Genomic DNA, 21182 nt, shown 5'->3' on the forward strand with positions numbered 1-21182 from the left:
CAAAATCTTAACATATGTTGACTTTCCTTTTTTCCATAAATACAAATTCTAATTTTACTTTCCCTTAATCTCCCCCCAGCCCTGCCCTTCTACTTACTGAACAATACAGCGCACTGGTCTAATCTAACTCTAAAAAATATTGGCCAATAGACTTGCAACAGTCCTACCTAAATTAATACAAGCAGATCAGGCGGGCTTTGTAAAGGGCAGAGCCTCTGTTAAAAATATCAGAAAGGTTATAACAGCTTACACTGGACAAAAACGAATACAAAGCAATTAAGATAATATACTGTAATAATATCAGTGGATGCCGAAAAAAGCTTTTGATAATGTAGGGTGGGAATACCTGATGAATTTTCTGGGAAAAATGGGTATTACAGGAACCTTTTTTGGTGCGATCAGAATAATGTATAAAGACCCCAAAGCAAAAATAATGGCAGCAGGCTTACTATCACAGGAGATGGGGCTTTTCAGAGGAACCAGCAGGGTTGTCCTTTATCCCCCCCCCTGCTTTTTAATATTGCAATTGATCCGCTTGAATATTTTAGAAATATGACGGAGTTTAAAGGGATCAAGAAAGGAGAAAGGGAAACTAAGAACCTTATTTGCGGATAATTTATTGTTGTGTCAAATCTATCAGAGGCTATGGAAAGAATACGGCAGGCATTCGAAGAGTTGGGAAAATTTTCGGGTTTTAAGGTGAATGCAGCTAAAATTGAAATACTAATCCTATCAAGTAAAAACGATATGAAATGGGAGGGAAAATGCCCATTCAAGGTAACTAGGAAACCACTTAAATATTTAGGAATCTATATTGATCCGGAGGGTAAATATCTTTACAAAAATAATTTGGGGGCAATTATCCCTAAAATAATCGCAGAATTAGAGGGGTGGACAAAATGTACTACTTAATCTGTCCGGCAGATGTCAGTTGGTTAAAATGATCAGTTTAGTAAGATTGATCTACCCTCTAGAGATATTACCAATATTAGAGAAACACTCTGATGTTAAACTTCTAAATAAAGAAATGTCTAGGTTTATGTGGAGGAAAGGGAGAAATAGAATCACTATTAATAAATGATGTCTGAAGAAAGAGTGGGGGATCTTAATTTGCCTAATATTTGAGAATATAATCTGGCCTGTGTTGCAAGACATGTAGGAGATTGGATAACTGGAAACAACTATTACTCATGCCTAGAATTAGAGGAGCAGTTGGTATCCCCAGTCTCCCAGGGATTTTACATGTAAAATGGAGAGAAATACCAATGGAAGCCAAAGTAAACCCGCTAATTAAGGATACATGGGCTACTTGGCGAATATTAAGAAAACAATTTGGGCTATCATATACTTGCTCAAATTTTTTAACTATACAATGGAATTTAAGGTTTCCCCCGGGAAAGATGCAGGCTTCTTTTCAGATATGGAGATACTAGGAGATTAGAACTGTGGGCCAGTTGGTAGATGTGAACAATGGTGGGTTCTTGACGTTCCAGGAACTGAAAGAACAAATAGGACTGCCTCAAACACATCCCTTCCCCTATATACAAATAATGCATTGTATTGGAAAGATATAAATCAGATCTATTGGGAATAGATGTTTTTGATGTCCATTATGAGGATGCTAATGGCACCAAATATTCTCTGATTCATATGATTGGATTAAGGACAAGGACTATGGGAAGGATCTAAGAAAAATGTTCACTAGATGGGGAAAAAGATTTTCCAGGAATTGAATGAGTTGACCTGTTACTCGAAGGGTAAACTCGGATTAGGAAAATTATCATTTCTGAGGAGTGGCGAGAGATGCAATATAAGATACTGCACAGGGCCTATTATTCTTTTGATATCAATTATAAGGGGAAAGAGAAATCTAAAAATAAGTGCCCCAAGTGCTCCAAGGAAAGAGCAGATTTAAAACACTGTTTGTGGGATTGTCTGGTTATTTCTGATTTTGGGGATAAAGTTCTGCAGTATATACAAGAAGTTATTGGGGTAACTACAATAAAAGAGCCCTTAGCCTTGCTGTTCGGAAATATGGAAAGTTGAAGAGGTCAGTGTAAGGAACAATGTCCCAAGGCTGGCAGAGATTGTCTTGCTTGCAGCAAGGAAAACAGTGCTGGTGAAATGGATAAACCCTGAACCCCCCACATTAGATATTTTAAACGATTATTTGAATAAATTGATAATTATGGACAAATTAGAAGATGAGATGGAATTTTTTTTTTAAAACCAAGACTTTTTTTTAAATGGGAAAAGTTTATAGATATTATGTCACAACAAGATAGAGATTCAATCATACAGACATTTAAGGTTACCTCTTAGGCTTTGGTCCCGCTGCGTCCGTCGGCGCGCGCGTTACTCACCTGCAGGGGTATCCTCCCGAGCCGGTCCCAGTCCCCCCTCGCTGCACGGCTCACTACGCGCTGTGACGCGTCAGCCGCCAGGGGATGCAAGAGAATTGCGATCCCGAGCGGTGACGGGTCACGTGGTGCGCTGGTGAGCCTATCAGCGGCGGGGGCGGGAGCTGGAGCTGTCAGCCTCCAAGACGTAAGGTGTGTGTGTGTGTATCGACAGAGGGATCAGCTGTGAGGGCATATGTAGAGGGGGAGCTGCTTACCTTTCAGCCGGCAGCAGCACCCTCCTGCAGCCCGGGAGACTGACCCCCGCTGCAGCCATCTGCTGGGGGGGATTGTATCGGATGGGAGCTGTGGAGGGGGTGTATCGGACGGGAGCACCACGGAGAGCAGCAGAGGGCATGTGGGGGGTCCCTCCTGCAGCCCGGGAGACCCCCGCTGCAGCCCTCTGCTCAAACCATGCCCCCCCGGCCGCCGCTCCCTACAGACCGCAGATAGTGGTCAAGTGCCTCCCCATGCGCCGCCTGTCTGCAGTGCGGGCGCGTGGTCTGAGGCAGCGGGGCCTTAGACTTAGGGTCTCCTCCGACTGATTGCGATGGGTCACAGATAATTTCGCCCTTGTGGATATATGATAGTACAGGGTGGATGGGGAGATAGTAAATGGGGAATTTTATGCCAGATTCTGTCAGGGGGCTGTGTGGTGATAGCTTTGATGGTTATCTTTGAAAATGCTACTATCTTTTTTTTCTTTCTATTGTTATTTGTGTTTTTGTTGAATTTTGAAATGATAAATATGATGAGCAATTCTAAAAATAATTGTGTAAAAGTATGTTTTTCTGTGTATCTTATTGTTTTTTTTTTCTGTATTGTAATGTGGTTGTTTAATGCTTGTAAGTCCAATAAATAAAAAAAAATTATATATAAAAAAAAACTACCATAAAAGAGATTTCCAGTCATTCTAAATTAATTTGTAGATCTCTTGACTCGCTCCTGGTGATATTCTTTTCTGTTTGGGTATTTTCGATTAAAGTTAATGTTTATCTCTGCATATGATTCGTTTAGACTTCACACGGGTCATCTCGAGCCGACCTTCGAGTTTTAGATAAACTTTCAACATTCATTTACGTTTTACCAAGGACAGTAGCATTTCCCATTGGTGTGAAGTTGTAGAGTTCTTGTAGAACACCAACAAATGAAACAGCCTCCAAGTAACATCCTGCTGCACACGTTCCTACTGAATTTAACGAATGAACTGCACGTGGCACATATTCAGCCAAAGGGTTTATTTGCTTAATTCATGGCTGAAGTCCCGAATAGGAACCAAACATATTATTTGCGTTATCATAGGATTGTCCTCTACAGCTAGACATAATCAATTGTAAATCGATCAAGTAATTTCTGCCAAATGCTGTGATTTGTGACCAGAATTTGACCAGAATTTGAAATTAACATTATAAAGCCACCTTCCTGTACATACCATATAACAACCTAGAGTTGGACAACATGTGAAATATCCGGTGTCGAATCAATCACGGAGTAGCATCTGGCTTTTTTTATTTCACTAATTATTATTTCCTGCACTTTGCTGCCCATTAGCTGCACAAATGCGTCATATATTGATAAGTAACTTGTTATTCCACTTCCTGGATTGCCATGTTTTTTTTAAATGGATGCTGCCAAAAAAGTGTCTAACTGTGAAATCAGTTCCAATGCAATGAGGATGTTGCACATTTTTCATCATGACCTCTTAATGTCAATCCACAAGGTGTAAGGGCTTTAACAACAGCTACGACTCGTGTTAAGATTTCCTTCCAGTAAGAACTGTCTGGGTAGCTGCACCGTGAACAGGTCATGGATTCTTCCCAATGTTTTCCCTTTTGTGTACAAGGTTAATATAGCAGTTTTATGGCCAATCATTCCATCCTTTGTTGCCCAATTGAACGTCAACATGAAATAATCAGCATTGGCCACAAAATATGAAAGATTTACTTTCTGAATAAATTAACCATGGGCGAGAAATTATTTTTCCATTCAACATTTTACGTTCAAAAAGAGATCGTGAAAGGTAATGTTTTTTTTTATCAGTGTATTGTCGTTCTGTCTCGGTAAAATCATCATCTTTATTTTGTTCAAATCCATGTGTTGCAAAATAATCTCGATTTACCTCATTTATCAACTAATTAGCCAGGTCCTTGCTTAGTTCGAGCCGATGATCATTATTGGTGATATATCTTCCACAACCTCCATCTGCTCCCTCTTCTGCAGGTGTCACTTCTACTTCTTCTATGTTCTGCTCCATCGCTTCTTTTACGTCATTGTCCCTTTCTAATATAACATCGCCACTAGCACTATTATCGTTAGAACATGCCAGAATATTTTTTTTATGTAGCATTTCTTTTTCTTACACGTTTTTCTTTAGCTAATTTTTTTATATTCAATGCCAATCAATAAAGGCTGCAGGGTAATGAAGAGAAATTCTGGAATATCGTACTAGTAACACTTACCTCCACCTTTCCACTAAGCGTCGCCGGCCCACAGCATGACTGGAGAAGAGTGGCATTGACCATGACTGGAGAAGAGTGGCATTGACCATGACTGGAGAAGAGTGGTATTGACCATGACTGGAGAAGAGTGGCATTGACCATGACTGGAGAAGAGTGGCATTGGTGGCAGGGTAGTTAATCACCACTATGGTTCTTGAAGTTGCCCAAAATGCCTTTCATAGCGCTACGCAAGGCATTGTGGGGCACAACTTCTAAAAGCCGAGCGAATACTGACAAATGTACCAGCACTGCTGTCCTTACACACACAGCCTTACACACACAGCCTATCTAAAATATGCGGTTGTCTCACTGGGAGGGTTCAGGCATCAACCATTCACAACATCACCCAGAATATTTGTTTGTTCATTTTCAATCCCTGACCAGGAGTGTTAGGGGGGGAAGAAAGGATGTGTGTGTTCCCCCTGCACTCTTTAGCTCCCTTCTCAGTGTGGCCAGCATTCATCAAGCTCCGATGCAGTGTATCTGCCATTCCAGTCAATGGCAGCCATCGAAATATCGGGGGTCCGATACTAGGCATCACGGCTTTATGTATCCGTGCCTTTGTCCTAAGCCTCTTTATCTCTATCCTCTCCGTCACGATTCACTCATTGAAACTCTGATCTTTCATTGAGCACTATTTATTCCACCTCTTCTATCCCTGTACACGTCAATTGAGCTGCTGGGTCTTTCTTCTGTAACTATTATAAACAATAAAAAAAAAAAGAAGTTGGTCGGGGGTAATCTTAAGATTCCCTGAATGTCTAAATGGCTAAAACGGGTTGGAGGTATCCATGTACCTGTATTGTGTACACCCAGTATGCAGCTGTAGTAGGAGTTATTCTTGCCTTTTGGTAGGATGTGCTATGTTGCACAGATATTGCCATTTAATTTCACAGTAGATTCTGTTTGTGTTATCTGGTGGCACAATGTCACATGCTCCATCTGTAATTATAATGTGAGCAGTTGTTTGTGTTGTGATGGGAGACGACAGGGAAATGCCTACACTTTCCGGAGTCCCCTGGCAATTGTACGAAGGTTGGGGATAGATATATAGAGATAAGAGAGATAATGATGATAGAGAGATAGATATATCTATCTCTCTCTAAATCTATCGGCTTGGAATGTTCCTACTAAAATAAAATAAAAATAGCCTTGGATGCAGGATCTTCAATCGATCGCGGCAGAAGGGACCCATCGGCAGCTTAGGTAATTACATTTCCTTAAAAAGGTAAGCAAATGCTGCATTTGAAAAAATAGCAATAATCTATTGCCACTTCAAGCATTCTGTACGTATCAATTTCTTACCACAGGCACTTCCCAGCTTGTAAGTATACCGTGCTTCATTATTTTATTTCACCTGACAATCATGTGCCCTGTACTGACCATCAGCAAAATCACTGGAGTAGTTCTGAAAAAGGTTGGGGAGAGGTTACCACCGAGAAGGGACAGAGCACCAGCTTCATAGAAATATTTTAATTTGAACAGAATGCATCAAGATCCTTATAAAAACATGATGGGACTAGAGAGGGTGCATCAGTTTCTCTGCCGGCACACAGTGTCCAGCGTGCTCTGTGCATCATTGATTTGTTGCTGCAGCCTGTCCTTCGTGCCCTTATTAGTGGTTTTCTTGAGCATGTCCTTCATGTCAGCGATAGCAGCTCGGTACCCGGCTGTATTGTGGAACACCCGTATAGCACGGTCTCCAGTGGAGACCAGGAATCTGTTGTTGGTGTCAAAAGCGAGGTCCGTGATGACTTCTCCGTGCACGGAGTGGAACTCTTCCTCCTGCGCCCCAGTACGCGTGCTGAACACAGTGATATCCGAGGTGCTGGAAATGGCGACGACGCGCGCGTCTGGGGACAGCGCGATACGGCAGGGCTCACTCACGGGCCAGCGGCCTGTGTGCAGCAGATAAGGGTCTTGCTGCTTCTTGTACTCCACGTCTGTATCCCACAGCTTCCAAGTCCCGTCTTTAGACACAGTCGCCATCCTGTGGAGATAACAATGCAAGCGGGTGATATTTCACAGCATGGGCCTTACCCACTATGCACATTCAAGGCAGACAGATTTTGTCTGTCCCTGTAAAGTGTAATAAGAGGGACACAAAGTAACCCTACTTTATTGACAAATACAAAAAGGTCTCTACCTTGCGGCTTTTCCTGCATAAAACATCTGAGATAGGAGTTCAAGATTTTCCCTTGCTTGTTAAAATTAGGCGCTTCTAAAATCAGACATGTTACTGCTACTCACTGCACTTTTTGTCCTCAACCAAAGCCACAGAAGAGGCTGGTTTCCATTAACCTACTATGTGTGTCCATTATTTCCAGAAAGGGCTGTGCCTTCAGTGATTGCTTTGCTAGAACAACAACTAAACGTCACACCGCTTACCAGCAGACAACAAATGTGAATGAAAGTATATTAGATTTGTCGTTGTGCCTGATTGCCAGAGAGTAGCAAAGGGTGCTACCTATGTGCTGGAGATACTGTTCTATCAAGTAGGGGACCAGCTGACGTGATCAGCTGAACTTCTAAAGAAAGCACATTTGTTGGTGCACACCAGGGCAATTAAAACTTAGCATTTAATAAATCTTTAAATCACTGGAGGAGATGCCAACATTTCAATTGCTAAGGGTTAGTGTGAAACTGATCTACCGCACCCATTATGGTAATGGATTGCTAGATCAGTTTGACACTAACCCGTACCAATTGAGATTTCGGTATCTCCTCCAGTGGAAAAAAACATGAGACAGCCACACCTCCTGTGATTATTATTTTTATACATACAAACTGTCACTTTTTCATCAGCAGGTGTAGCTATTTAATATTTAAAGACGTATTAAATGCTAAGTTTTAATATCCCAGGTGTGCAAAGTGTGCTTTCTTTAGAAGTTAAGCTGATCACATCAGCTGGTCCTCTACATGATATAATTGCTTTGCTAGCCCATCAATAAACAAAGAGGGGGCTGGTGGGGGCTCTTGATAACCACACATTCAATCACTGCCAGTAAGTGTTAGATTTCGTAGCAGCTCAGAAGATGACAACCTCAAAATATCTCCATGTCCACCCAAGCTCTACTGTCCACACACATCCCAGAAGGGGCTTCCATCTATCTAGTCCAGTTTCAGTCTCAACACCAGATTGTTCCCTTACACGGTATGCCTGGGCATACTGCACTACCTTGCTGCAATATTACCATCAAATCCTCACGAAACAGTTACATACGGAGGCATGACTGTGCATATTGAAGGTATCTGGGATAACAATTAAACAAACTAGATCTGTATGCCGGCATCCGTTTACACACAAGTCACGGCTGAAGAAGCAACTCACCTGCGGGAGTCATTGGAGAATGAAAAGCCACACATGCCGGCGGAGTGACCCTTGAGCTCGAACGCTCGGCACACCTCGCGGAATTCCCCCGCCTTGCCGAAGCAGACTTCCCACACCTTCACGTCCGGGGTGAAACCGCAGCTCGCCACGAACCTTTCCCAGAAAACAGGGCCAACAAAACATTGGTGTGTGGAAACATCTAAAAGGAGCCATTCGTGCATTTTTGCTCCCTCCGTCCCGCTAATTGTTTTCTCTTTTTACATTGTGGGAAACAGGGCGTTTCCAGAGCGGAGAAGTGGTCATTTCAGCTCTTTTTGCCCCCCCCCTTGTTCCCGAGATACATAATCGGGAAAGGCGCCGCCGGCTACTTCCTGGGATTGAAATCCCTGCATCAGGTGTGGCAATAGGACCCGCGACAGATGGCGTCACAGCTTCCTATTGGCCCGCAGGAGATGTAAACGTCCTCCAGAGCTGGACTGTGCTATTCTTGGCTATGGGCCACCCGGGTTCCCAAGAAATTAACCTTTTAATTTGCGGCTATTCTTCTTCCCTTCCGGCAAAGAAATACGTCTGCCAGGTGAGTCTCGCCCCTGCAGTCCCATTGGGAAACTGCAACATTTACTTTCGCTTTACCGATAAATAAGAAAGGTAAATCGTTCTGGAACCAGGAGGTCCCTGGAGTTGGGAATAGTGCAGATCAGCTCCAAAGGATCCCCAGGTTCCAACTATGAAAAGGTGAAAAACACAATTCAAAAATGGAGGGGGGAGGTGAGGTTACTCATTTAACAGGCACATTCTTTCCCTTTTCGACCAAATTATTCTGTCATACTCCCGTGCAGATCCCTCATCCCATACACACTGCCGTAGCACTTTATTAACATGCAAAAGAGATGTGCTCACCTCCCGCAGGGCGACACGGCAGCGTACGCGTTGGTGATCTGGTTAGTGTTGATTGGTGCCAGCACCTCCCCCTTCAGGTCCCACACCAGGATGGTGGTGTCACTTGAGGCAGTCATGATAAACTTCCCTGTATGAGAGGCAGACTGTGAGAAGTGCGATAATAGAAATCTTTATCTGACATGAGATTAATCTACAGAGAACTTCCTTAGTCCCGCCCGTGGGTTGCAATTCCCTTCACCACCTGATTCACCAAGTGGAATCATTAAAAGATCACCAGCCCTGGCCTTGTATGCGGAGCAGAGGGATACAACTTGGAGAGCTACTAGAGAAGGTATTATAGTGTCAGGTTAATAGGTTTAGTACCCAATGTCTGGGAAAAAACGTTGATCTTTAAACCGAAGGTCATAAAAGAGCTTATGTGAGTGCTATGCAGCTACATTTTGGAGCACCATTTTTAATTTCTTTTTAACTGACGATTTTCACGGTATATCATCTTTTTCTATTCTATTTCCAGTACTATGTATTTTACAATGTTATTAGTACCTTAAACGAGTTTGCGCTGTTACTTTTTCCACTAATAGGGTTAGCGAATGCTACCTTTCGTGGCAATACAGTATCTTACAAGATACATGGAAGTGAGAAGCAAAGCTCTTCAGTCATCCAAGAATTATTAGTCAGAAAATGCAGGGTTTATTTTTTTTTTTTTTAAATCTTCTAAACTAACCAGTGTATTCATGCATTTCAAACTGAAATGTATGAGGGAATGAGCTCCGTTTCATGGCAATAGCCGAAGTCAACCCACAGCGCTGCACCTCGGAAAGATCCACACCGGGGGCACATTATGGATACGAAGTTTATGATTTGCCGAATGAAGAATTGTGATTGTTCAATGTCAGTCGTGATTCACAAATCAGGGTTGTGATATCAGTCGGAATATTCCTTCTTATTTCACCACAACAGGTTCTTTGTGCTCCTTAGAGCAGTGTCCGAATTTGTTCAAATGAATGTCTTGAGAAAGTCAGAACCGAAAAGCTTCTGCCAAACATTGCGGCATTGGACATATTTCACAGAAGCCCTAAACGGTGTCACGGATGCACTCTGCGAATTACCCATCAAAAACAGCTTTTTTAATAGTTGTTATTCAACCACAATTCATGCATATCCACTTACATTTTGATTTTACAACTCTTATGTTATATTTAAAGATTAAAACCACGAAGTGTTTTGGAATATTTATTTTATGGATTGAGGGTTCAGCTACCACCCTGTGGTCCCCAAGGGAAGGGGGGGGGGGGAATTATGTGATGCCCACTCCTTTCGTTCTGTACTTCTATTAAGCAAAACTTAAAGTACAGTTTCTACATGATCGTGACCACGAGTCCAAAATGCATAGATTTATCATATCTTCCCAAGAGGAGAAAAGCGCCAGAGTGCAGGTTCCAAGGAATAACATCTATAGGCTTTAATTAATCCAAAGAATCATGAAACCGGATGCATGAATGGGGAGACCCCCCACGTTGGGAGAAACACAGGAAAAAGTCAACACCTGTTTCGCACTCAGGCAGGGGTGCACAAACTGGGGGGCGCGAGATGCTGCGGTTACAGAGGCCCCGTACTTCCCCCGAAGGCATTTAAATTAAATGCCGGGGATCGCGCGAGGCCTCTAACTTTACTTACCGTAACGTTCCAGCGTTACGCCGGCGGTCACGTGACCCATGTCCTCGCTGCGTCATCTGACGCCGGAGCCAAGGCAGGGGGGCGCAGGGAGAAGACTTTGCGCACCCCTGCTCTAAGGCACTTTTTCAAGACTTCCCATGCGTGCATCCGTTTATATGATTGTGTGGATTAATAAATCCTGCAGATGTTCTTCCTTGGAACCTATGAGTACTCTGTAACTTTTCCCCCCCACTTTGTGGAAAGTTTGCCTTTACTTGCTATCAGACCGGTCGCGTACGATATAGCGCGGGATGAGAGCATCACGACCAATGTCACCAACGCAACCCAGGCCTGGGCAATTTTCACGGGACTATGAGGCCGAGTGCTACAGAACCAAGCCTTGCGAGTGATCATATCTTTCATTAAACCTGAGACAGGCTTACAATGTTAATTTACTGCAAGTGTTAATTAACAGCAAGTCACATTAGACATACGATGATTAATTAAATGCTGATCCTTCTCAAAGGAATTTATATCTTTAACTTATTCACTACGCCAAAAGCAAAGTGTTGCAGGCAAAAACTTACATGAGGGTTCATCACTTGCCTATTTTCTGCGGGAGCAGTCGACAGCGCAACGCTCTGCTGTTCCTGTGCGGAAACACAGCAGATACCTTGAACTCCCTACCTGTCTCTGCTATCCCAATGTTGATGATGGGGGCTTTGTGCCTTTTGGGGAAGTCCTCAGGGGCAGCTGAGAATGTGAAGCCATCTTCCTTCTTGGACATCTTAAACACCCGGATGGTCTCTCCATTTGCCAGGCAGGCGATAAACGCTCTGCAAAGAGAGGAACAGTCAATATTGCTGAACGCCGTATAGGTAGAACAGGTCAGATATACATTACGCTACCCCTCTGCATACACATACATAAGGAACTCATATTACAGGGTGCCATTGTGCGTCCTTATGAACAGCTGGGAGGTTCTGAGGTGCGCAACATTCGCTAAAGCGGAGATCCAGAAAAATGAGATAAGTGCGGTATCCTGATTAGTGCGGTTGCACGAAACGCGTAGGTGCATTTTTTTTACCTCTTGAATCCATGTGATTTAAGAAATTCATTTTTTATTTGAGTCGTCTCTTAGTCTCAAATCTTTTTTTTTTTTTTGTCCATGGTAGTGCTCTGCACTTCATCTCATTTTTCTGTACATACATAAAGCAGGTATATTCTGAGCATTTTATGTTTACACCTATCCAAATATACATTGCATAATCTTTGCCAGAAATCTCTCCCTCATCTGGAACGCTGTATATGCACTTACCATCTTGACCTAGCTCTATTAAATTTGTACTTCCATAGACTCTCTATGTTATTTCTCCCAAGACACCACTTTGGGAATATGAATCCCAAAGCACATACTGTATAAGCTAATGTCGCCTTATGTAATATGCACTTATTTGTGTTATGTACATGATCTCTGAACACTGCAGATGGTTGGTGCTAAATAAACACACAACAAATCGTCGTCCAATTTTCTGTACAAATCGAAGACGTTAAGAAGCATGCAGACCACAGACAGTAGGCCTGACACAAACATTATTATGTTGCAAGTCTAGTACACAAAGTATTATATAAGTTAGAGCAGTGGTGCGCAAACTCCCTGCGCCCCCTACCTGTTCCATCCTCGGTCGCACCCCGCCCCCCCCGCGTCTAATCATGCTTCAAATGACGCTGCGGGGTCATGTGACGTCATGTCACGTGACCGGCGGCTTCATTTGACGAAAGTGACGTTACATTGCCCGCGGCGTCGTTTGACGTCGCGTTGCCATGGCGACGCATCACACAGCCGGCTGAAACAAGGCAAGTATAGCGTTGCAGAGGCCTCATGCAATCCCCCGGCATTAAATTAAATGCGCGGGGCCTCTGGAACCGCCCGCACCCCCCCAGAAGAATCTCCCGTCCCCCCCCCCCCCAGTTTGCGCACCGCTGAGTTAGACTACAGTACATGATGGACGAATGCAGACGTGTGTGTTGTATGGTGGGAGAGTCCAGGATTACCGGCAGTCAGGGCTGAATCGCACATGCGTGGCGTGGTCCAGCTCCACGTTGGCCCTCATGGAACGGTGCTCTCGCTCCAGGAAATCCTTGGTGCTCCATATCCTCACGGTTCTATCGTCAGAGCAGGATGCCAGGTATTTACCATTACTGCTGAAATCCAGGCATGTCACGTTCCCACCGTGTGCCTGCCAGACACATCGAAAACAGCAGAGGCGTTACCAGTCGTTACTCACTTTTCATACTTGTAGTGTTATCTACCAATAACCTTACAGGGATCACTTCTGTTTGCAGTATATTATACAGCTTCGTTGTTCCAATCCTTTTTAACAGCAATGCTTTCAGAGAGGCAGAATAACATTACTGGGGTGAAGAGTAAAATATTCATCATTACTACAGTTTTCTCACATCAGTACAGCTCAATACATTTTAACTAGAGTATAAAATCAGGCTTGTATCATATAGAGCCGTGCTTCCGTGGAACCCTGAGGTACTGCTGGAGGTCACCAAAGGTTTTAGGTGACCTCCAGCAGCACCTCAGGTTTCCACAGAACCACGGCTCTATATGATACAAGCCTGATTTTATACTCTAGTTAAAATGTATTGAGCTGTACTGATGCACGCTTATTTGCACGAAGCAAGCAGTGATGCAGGTCCTCACAGGTTATAAATGGGGTACCTTAAGAGATGCTGCAAGGAGCGGGTGGCTGAAGGTGTGTTGCTGAAGCTTCTCCTTGCGCAGCTTCTGCTGCTTCTGCTTCTTCCCGGGCTGCTTCTCAGGTGCAGCGTGTCCGTTGGCTTCCTGGCCTGAAAAAATACCGGGCAGTCCCCGAAAGAGAAGATTAAAGCACGGGAAAAATATTATGGCAGCACCCAAAAAGCAAAGTTTGTCCGTGACAAAGTATTCAGTGCTGGATGGGACCGCTATGTAAAACAAAGCACGGAGTAAAATTGGAGCTCTGAACAGGGCTAGGGGATTGGACAAGGAGACCAGATTCAAGTTGCAGTGTATATAAACACTCCTAGAACAAACTTTCTGATGGCACAAATAATCACTACATTTTAACCCATTAGCCAAATCCCTCCACTAGTTCAATCTGGTCCCACCTGGGAAGCTACCGCCCCAACATGTATTGGGTTTTGGACAAAGTGAAAGGCCTCGGGCCTTGACATCCAAGCAGAGTTTGAAATGTAGCCCAATAGGCCCAACTCCATAAAGCACAATAACAAATTCCACCAGGCATTGGCCAGCTTTAATGGGGTGGTTAACCCAGTCACTGCCAGCGGGGTCTGCAATGCATTGTGTAGCTTTAGCTCCCCTGTTTTGCAATGTGCTGCTGGACCATCTGGCTTCCAATGTTTGGAACCAGCTAGCAAATCAGGGTCTGACCGCTGTGGCGACTTCCCCCACCTGCAAGTCTCTATTCAAGATTATTTTTGGTGACTACAAGAAGCAGCAGGAGAAATACACAAGTGTGGCAGCAGAAGAAAAACACAAGTGTGGCAGCAGGAGAAATGCACAAGTGTGGCAGCAGGAGAAATACACAATGGTGGCAGCAGGAGAAATGCACAAGTGTGGCAGCAGGAGAAATGCACAAGGGTGGCAGCAGGAGAAATACACAATGGTGGCAGCAGGAGAAATGCACAAGTGTGGCAGCAGGAGAAATGCACAAGTGTGGCAGCAGGAGAAATACACAAGGGTGGCAGCAGGAGAAATACACAAGGGTGGCAGTAGGAGAAATACACACGGGTAGCAGTAGGAGAAATACACAAGGGTGGCAGCAAGAGAAATACACAAGGGTGGCAGCAGGAGAAATGCACAAGGGTGGCAGCAGGAGAAATGCACAAGGGTGGCAGAAGGAGAAATACACACGGGTGGCAGAAGGAGAAATACACAAGGGTGGCAGCAGCCCATGATGTGGAGGAATTCGGAATCTGCAGGGACGAAATCTTGTGACCCGCACAAAATATATGTGTATAATATGCACAGAAAAGCGACCAATATTTCAGAACCCTAATGAAGTACAGTTCTGATCCAACTAGTCTTGCTGTTTCCTTACTATACTATTTTTTACCCATTGAGGGGAAGTAACTATATTCAGGGCTCGACAAATGCACTCGCCCGCAGCAAGTTCATTTTAGCAGCTGGCGAGGCAGCCAGCGGCAGGACGACTGAAGACCACGGGAGCAAAGCTGCACCAGAGTTAGACAGCTGGCGGCAGGAGAAGAGGACCGAGGACACCATAACAGCGGAGCAGGGCAGCAGACGTGTCGCATAGCGGGTGGCAGGAGAAGAGGACCGAGGACCACCATGTCAGCGGAGCAGGGCAGCAGACGTGTCACATAGCGGGCGGCAGGAGAAGAGGACCAAGGACCACCATGTCATTGGAGCAGGGCAGAAGACGTGTCGCATAGCGGGCGGCAGGAGAAGAGGACAGAGGACCACCATGTAAGCAGAGCAGGGCAGCAGACCTGTCGCATAGCGGGCGTCAGGAGAAGAGGACAGAGGACCACCATGTAAGCAGAGCAGGGCAGCAGACCTGTCGCATAGCGGGCGTCAGGAGAAGAGGACAGAGGACCACCATGTCAGCGGAGCAGGGCAGCAGACGCCCGCTGTGCGACACCTCTGCTGCCTGCTCCGCTGACATGGTGGTCCTCGGTCCTCTTCTCCTGCCGCCCACTGTGCGACACCTCTGCTGCCCTGCTCCGCTGACATGGTGGTCCTCGGTCCTCTTCTCCTGCGCACGCTGTGCGACACCTCTGCTGCCCTGCTCCGCTGACATGGTGTCCTCGGTCTTCTTCTCCTGTTGCCAGCTGTCTTTCTCCGGTGCCACTCCGCCCCTGTGGTCTTCAGTTCTCCTCTTCTGACGCAGTCCTCCTCTGCTGTCCTGCGCCAATGAAGCCAGGTAAGTGAGAGGAAGAGAAGGGAGGGGGGTGAGAGGAGGGGGGTTAGAGAGGAAGAGAAGGAGGGGGATGAGAAAAGGAAGTGGGGTGAGAGAAGAAGAGGAGAAGGAGGGGTGAGAGGAAGAGGAGAAGGAGGGGTGAGAGGAAGAGGAGAAGGAGGGGTGAGAGGAAGAGGAGAAGGAGGGGTGAGAGGAAGAGGAGAAGGAGGGGTGAGAGGAAGAGGAGAAGGAGGGGTGAGAGGAAGAGGAGAAGGAGGGGTGAGAGGAAGAGGAGAAGGAGGGGTGAGAGGAAGAGGAGAAGGAGGGGTGAGAGGAAGAGGAGAAGGAGGGGTGAGAGGAAGAGGAGAAGGAGGGGTGAGAGGAAGAGGAGAAGGAGGGGTGAGAGGAAGAGGAGAAGGAGGGGTGAGAGGAAGAGGAGAAGGAGGGGTGAGAGGAAGAGGAGAAGGAGGGGTGAGAGGAAGAGGAGAAGGAGGGGTGAGAGGAAGAGGAGAAGGAGGGGTGAGAGGAAGAGGAGAAGGAGGGGTGAGAGGAAGAGGAGAAGGAGGGGTGAGAGGAAGAGGAGAAGGAGGGGTGAGAGGAAGAGGAGAAGGAGGGGTGAGAGGAAGAGGAGAAGGAGGGGTCAGAGGAAGAGGAGAAGGAGGGGTGAGAGGAAGAGGAGAAGGAGGACTCCGGAGCAGAAACGCTTTGATTTAAGCTCCGGGGTCCCCCGGCTTCCGGTGATACTTAACTCCGTAGGTGCTGCCGGTATCTGTGTGCAGTTTAAAGCTCCTGCGTCACATGGGCCAATAGGGATGACATTACGGTTTCCTATTGGCCCGCAGGACACTTAAGCCGCCATATCGCTAGCCCTGACTAGCCCCATCTGGGCTGCTACCAGCACCCCCTTCCGAGGTAAGTATCTTGGAAAGCAGGGGGTGCCTGGAGCTGAAATTACCGCTGTCCAGATCCAAAGAGCCGCTTCTACAAACCTAATTAAAAAAAACAAAAAAAACCAACCACACACCACCAGGAGTGCCTCTACCATTTAAAATACTCTGACAATTTGCATACAACAGAATCATAACTGTGTACGCCTCTATCCACCCTTCAGTGCTGCACTGCCCTCTCTAGCCCTGATTTACACATCAACTACATCTAGGGAGAAGGTGTGGTTCAGTGAGTAAACAATGACATTGAGTTTGAATGAGGGGAACCTGGTTCAATTCCCGGTGTCAGCTTCTTGTGACACTGAGCAAGTCACTTTCTCCCTTTGCCTCAGGCACCAAAAACACACGGTATGCTCATCTCGCAGGGAAAAAAGAAAACTGCTTGGACTGCTCCTGGCTTCCAATCAAGTTTCAGATCAACTACAAAGTTCTCCTCTTTACATTCAAGGCTCTCCACTCAGCTTTGATCTCTGTTATGTCCCTGCCGATAACCATCGCCTTTCTCCTCTACTGCTCTCTCGCCTTAAACCTTCCCTCGTTGCCCCTTATAGCTCGGTATACGGCAAAACACCTTCTCTCCCTAAGTCAAACCTTAAATCTCCCATGTTAAAATGACGCAGTTTAATAGCAAATGTCCCACAGTTCTTCCTGCTAACCACTGTAGCCAAGCACTACCATTTACTGCACTTATTCCTCCACCTGCTGTCTCCTTAAGGCTGCAGTTCAAGCAATATTCTACATGTGTGTGTTTTTACATAGGTTGAAAAAAGACTTCCGTCCATCAAGTTCAACCTATGCTAAATTTAGACAACAGTTACTTTATCCTATATCTATACTTATTGATCCAGAGGAAGGCAAACAAAATACCCCATTTTTTTTTAAATAAATAAGTTCTGTAGTATGATAAAATACTTGTAGCATTTAAAAAAAAAAAAAAAAAAAAAATTAGACATTTTTAATGTTTCTAATGTAGGAAACATTTGTAATGTTTCTATTGTAGGTAACATTTTTGTTTCAATAGAAACCATTTCCAATGTCACAGCCCCTTCCCCTTCTGATAGGCTCTGGCTCTTGAGCCCCACCCTCTCTCTAGCAAATGTATCTAGTAACTGCTCAGTCACATGATATTGCAGGACTACATTGCCCACAATGCCATGCAAGAACTGAATTAAATAACCCAAAGCAAGCTATCGATTACAGGAGAATGGATCGATCTGCAGCTTTGCTAATCACTTGTCAGTGTGCAGATTGTATTGATGCACATATTGAATGGATTTTTAAAAAAAAATTAAATGGCAGCTTGAATTGCAGCTTTAGGTTTCCCAACATACCACTTAGATTGTAAGCTCTCCAGGGCAGGGATTTCCTATCTCTGATTTTTGTTTGTTGCACGTATTGTATTATAATTCCCTGTATTGTGTCTTCTGTAAAAAGCTGAGTGGGGGTGCTATAAAAAGCATTGCATGTATATGTCTTATTATTATTAAACAGGTCCTCTGTCTATACTGGAGCATCCTATCTCATGAGCTATAATAATAACAACTTTATTTAATATAACGCGTTTCTCCCAATGGGACTCAAAGAGCTTCACGATTACAGCGGTAAGCTGCACATGGATTTTTACAGACAGCCCCTGTCTAGATGAAGTGGACAAAAGGGTAAAAGTGCGCAGCTAAAACATGATTCAACAGTGTATATAGAAACAGTGCAAGTGAAAGTTTAAATAAACAATAAATTAACCTTGTGGGAAATAACACTAATGTGACGTCTGCAGCCTTTCTTGAGGGGTGGCTCGACACCCCTAGGGCTATAGAAAACACAAAAAGACAGGGCGCACAACGCACATAGTGAAGCACAATTTAAAAGATAATTTTACTAAAAAATTAAAGGTTCTACGTACATCAATATAATGAAAATCAAGCAGTGGGTTAGTGGGGTTACCACACGGAAGAAATGATCACAGCTCTCCACTGGAACGGACGCGAGGCACTGGATACCAGCAGATAATATCCAAGGCAGCAGCTTCCGTGAGACCTTCAGTCAGGGTAACCAGATGTTGGGGACCGGTGAAGAGTCCCGTGTAAAAGTCCCGCTATGAGGCTCAGAAGCCTCCGTCAGTCCTACAGCAATGCAGCTCCAACAGCACGCCGCTCAGACCCGTGGTGCGCCTTCTGATGACATCACGACACTCTCCTCACATGGAGCGGGGGAGGGAGCGCATCGGTGAACAACACACAGGGCAGGCAGGGTAGCAATAGTAAACACCCGTACCGACAGGTAGTGAGGCAGGGGACCGGGAGGCACAAGCCAATAATATACTTGACAAACAGTATGGTCAGATAGATGAGCAATCCAACAATCCAACTAGTTTTGTAACACACGGTTACTTCATCAGGGATTCCCTGATCTTTTAAATTGTGCTTCACTATGTGCGTTGTGCGCCCTGTCTTTTTGTTTTTCCTGTCTAGATGAGCTTACAATCTATGATTAGGGATATTACAATGATGATGATGGAGATATAAAGCAACTTGCCCAAGGTCACAAGGAGCGGACACTGTGAATTGAACAAAGTTCAAACTCTGTCATGGTTTACAGAGATAGTGTCTTAAAGCAGCAGAGCAAGCAATATCCTACATGTTTTTTTAATTTAAATAAATCAGTTCTGTACTATGAGAAAATGTGTAGCATTTTTTTTTATTTAAAAAAACAACAATTTTTAAAGACATTTTTTATGTATCAAGCATTTTTGTTTCTTTAGCAACCATTTACAAAGTCACATTCCCTTCCTCTTCTGAGACAGGTTCTGGCACACCCCTTTTGCCCTCTCTCTAGCAGTGTGACTGCCTGGTCACATGATCTTCCCCACAGAACTTTGCATCTTGGGTAATCTTCTGCAGCCCTAACAGTGAATTAAATAACCCCCGAGCCGAATCTTCAGCGATCGATTACAGGAGAACGGATCGATTGGCAACTTAGCTAATCACTTGTCAGTGTGCAGGTTGTATTTATGCATATATTGTATGGAATTTTTTCATTTTTTTTTTTTAAACGAGGGCTTGAACTGCATCTTTAACTCACTGAACCACTCCCCTCTATAAAGAGACCCCCCCTTCTCTCTCTAGTGGTAAAGCCCCTCCACACAGATCATTTGGGTCCCTCTCTATACTGGAGCAGACCCTGTTCTATTCTTGAGTACCCCTTAATTATAAGCCATAATGACCCATCTATATTGGAGCAAGCCTTCCTTATAGGCAGTGTCCCATCTGGAGCAGTACTTCCCTACACCCCCGCCCCTCTATATTGGAGCACACCATACTTTTTAAGCCTCTGTACTAGAGCACCCCACCCTCACACATTAAGAGACCGCGATCTATACTTTAACTCTCCTTTCTTTCAGACCCCATCTCTATACTACAACACTACCATGGTTACAATGCTTTATATTGAAGCACCATTTCCTTATAGACCATAGAGTCCTCCATTTCTATACTGAAGCGCCCCTTCTTTATACACCACAATGACCCCATCGCTACTAATGCAACAACTGTCTTATATAAGCCAGAGTCCCCTCTATATCCAGGGAAACACATGCACTATCTATACTGGAGGACTGCCTTCTCACAGACCATAGAGTCCCCACTTTGCAACCAGAGCGCCTCTTATAGAACCATAGCGCGTCCCCCTCTCTCTCTCTCACCGCTCGGTTCCGGCTCCTTCACGCTCCTCGTCTGCCTGCTCAGGGCCACCAGCAGCAGAATGACCCCCCCGAGCAGCACGGACACCGCGACCAGCACAGCTGCCTCCATGTCTGCTCACCAGAGCCACGTCAGGCGCCGCGGGACGGAGCGCGTGGCACGCGCGCACTTTTTTTTTTTTTTTTTTTTTTAATAAAACTTCATTGACTAAAAATGAACTGAACAAAATGCAGCTCCACAGCCACTGTATTACTAAATATCACATATTTTATAACTTTTTTATTTAGTTTTTTTACAAATTATTTCACATATGTAAAATAATTAGTAGCTTGTAGGATATATATATATATATATATATATATATATATATATATATATATATATATATATATATATATATATATATATATATATATATATATATATATATATATATATAGTAAAATAGTATGTGTCCTTATGATAGATTTACTTAGATGTGATATTAATTGTAATAACTTTTATATACAAAAAGATAAACCTATTTATGAGAAACAATCTAGAAGTTAACAAAGAAGGCTTTGCTTCTAGAAAACAAACCCGTGGCACTGATGTACAGTTTGTGAAAGAAGCTTCACTGGATTGAATTTAAGATCATAGAAAATAAGAATTGACATTTGCAAGTTTACATGTAGCTTGAGAAGCAATTAAGATTCCGACTGGCTTTATTGGAACTTGAATTAAAGTGATACACCAATGAATCATGCAGATGGCATACTACTAACCAACTTTCCCTATTTAGCTGAACATGTATCACATCAAGTCAATAGGCACTTTAGATAT

At 44.4% G+C, this 21182-nt stretch overlaps 1 protein-coding gene across 2 annotated transcripts; it reads right to left on the minus strand.

Annotated features, from left to right (window-relative positions):
- Nucleotides 1–6355: 6355 nt before the first annotated feature.
- Nucleotides 6356–20517, minus strand: TBL2 (transducin beta like 2). Of its 2 annotated transcripts, XM_075594480.1 has the most exons (7): nucleotides 20363–20517; nucleotides 13516–13643; nucleotides 12840–13024; nucleotides 11472–11620; nucleotides 9129–9255; nucleotides 8229–8381; nucleotides 6356–6887 (listed from the first exon to the last, which is right to left on the minus strand). In XM_075594480.1, the coding sequence occupies exons 1-7, from the start codon at nucleotides 20469–20471 to the stop codon at nucleotides 6431–6433; spliced, it is 1308 nt and encodes a 435-aa protein (XP_075450595.1). In that variant the 5' UTR covers nucleotides 20472–20517; the 3' UTR covers nucleotides 6356–6430. The 2 variants fall into 2 exon arrangements, with proteins under 2 accessions (XP_075450595.1, XP_075450596.1); XM_075594481.1 differs by lacking the exons at nucleotides 12840–13024; nucleotides 13516–13643; nucleotides 20363–20517 and adding an exon at nucleotides 12766–12790.
- Between the last annotated feature and the right edge of the window lie 665 nt (nucleotides 20518–21182).

Source organism: Ascaphus truei, chromosome 3, assembly GCF_040206685.1.
Source record: "Ascaphus truei isolate aAscTru1 chromosome 3, aAscTru1.hap1, whole genome shotgun sequence".
Lineage (NCBI taxonomy): Eukaryota > Metazoa > Chordata > Amphibia > Anura > Ascaphidae > Ascaphus > Ascaphus truei.

Excerpts from the sequence above, each read along its gene's own strand:
- TBL2 (XM_075594480.1), bottom strand. The coding sequence starts at position 20,471 with ATGGAGGCAGCTGTGCTGGTCGCGGTGTCCGTGCTGCTCGGGGGGGTC. Across the intron at positions 13,644-20,362 it reads GAAGGAGCCGGAACCGAGCG|GCCAGGAAGCCAACGGACAC; the intron begins GTGAGAGAGAGA and ends GTATTTTTTCAG. Across the intron at positions 6,888-8,228 it reads TTCTCCAATGACTCCCGCAG|GATGGCGACTGTGTCTAAAG; the intron begins GTGAGTTGCTTC and ends TTATCTCCACAG.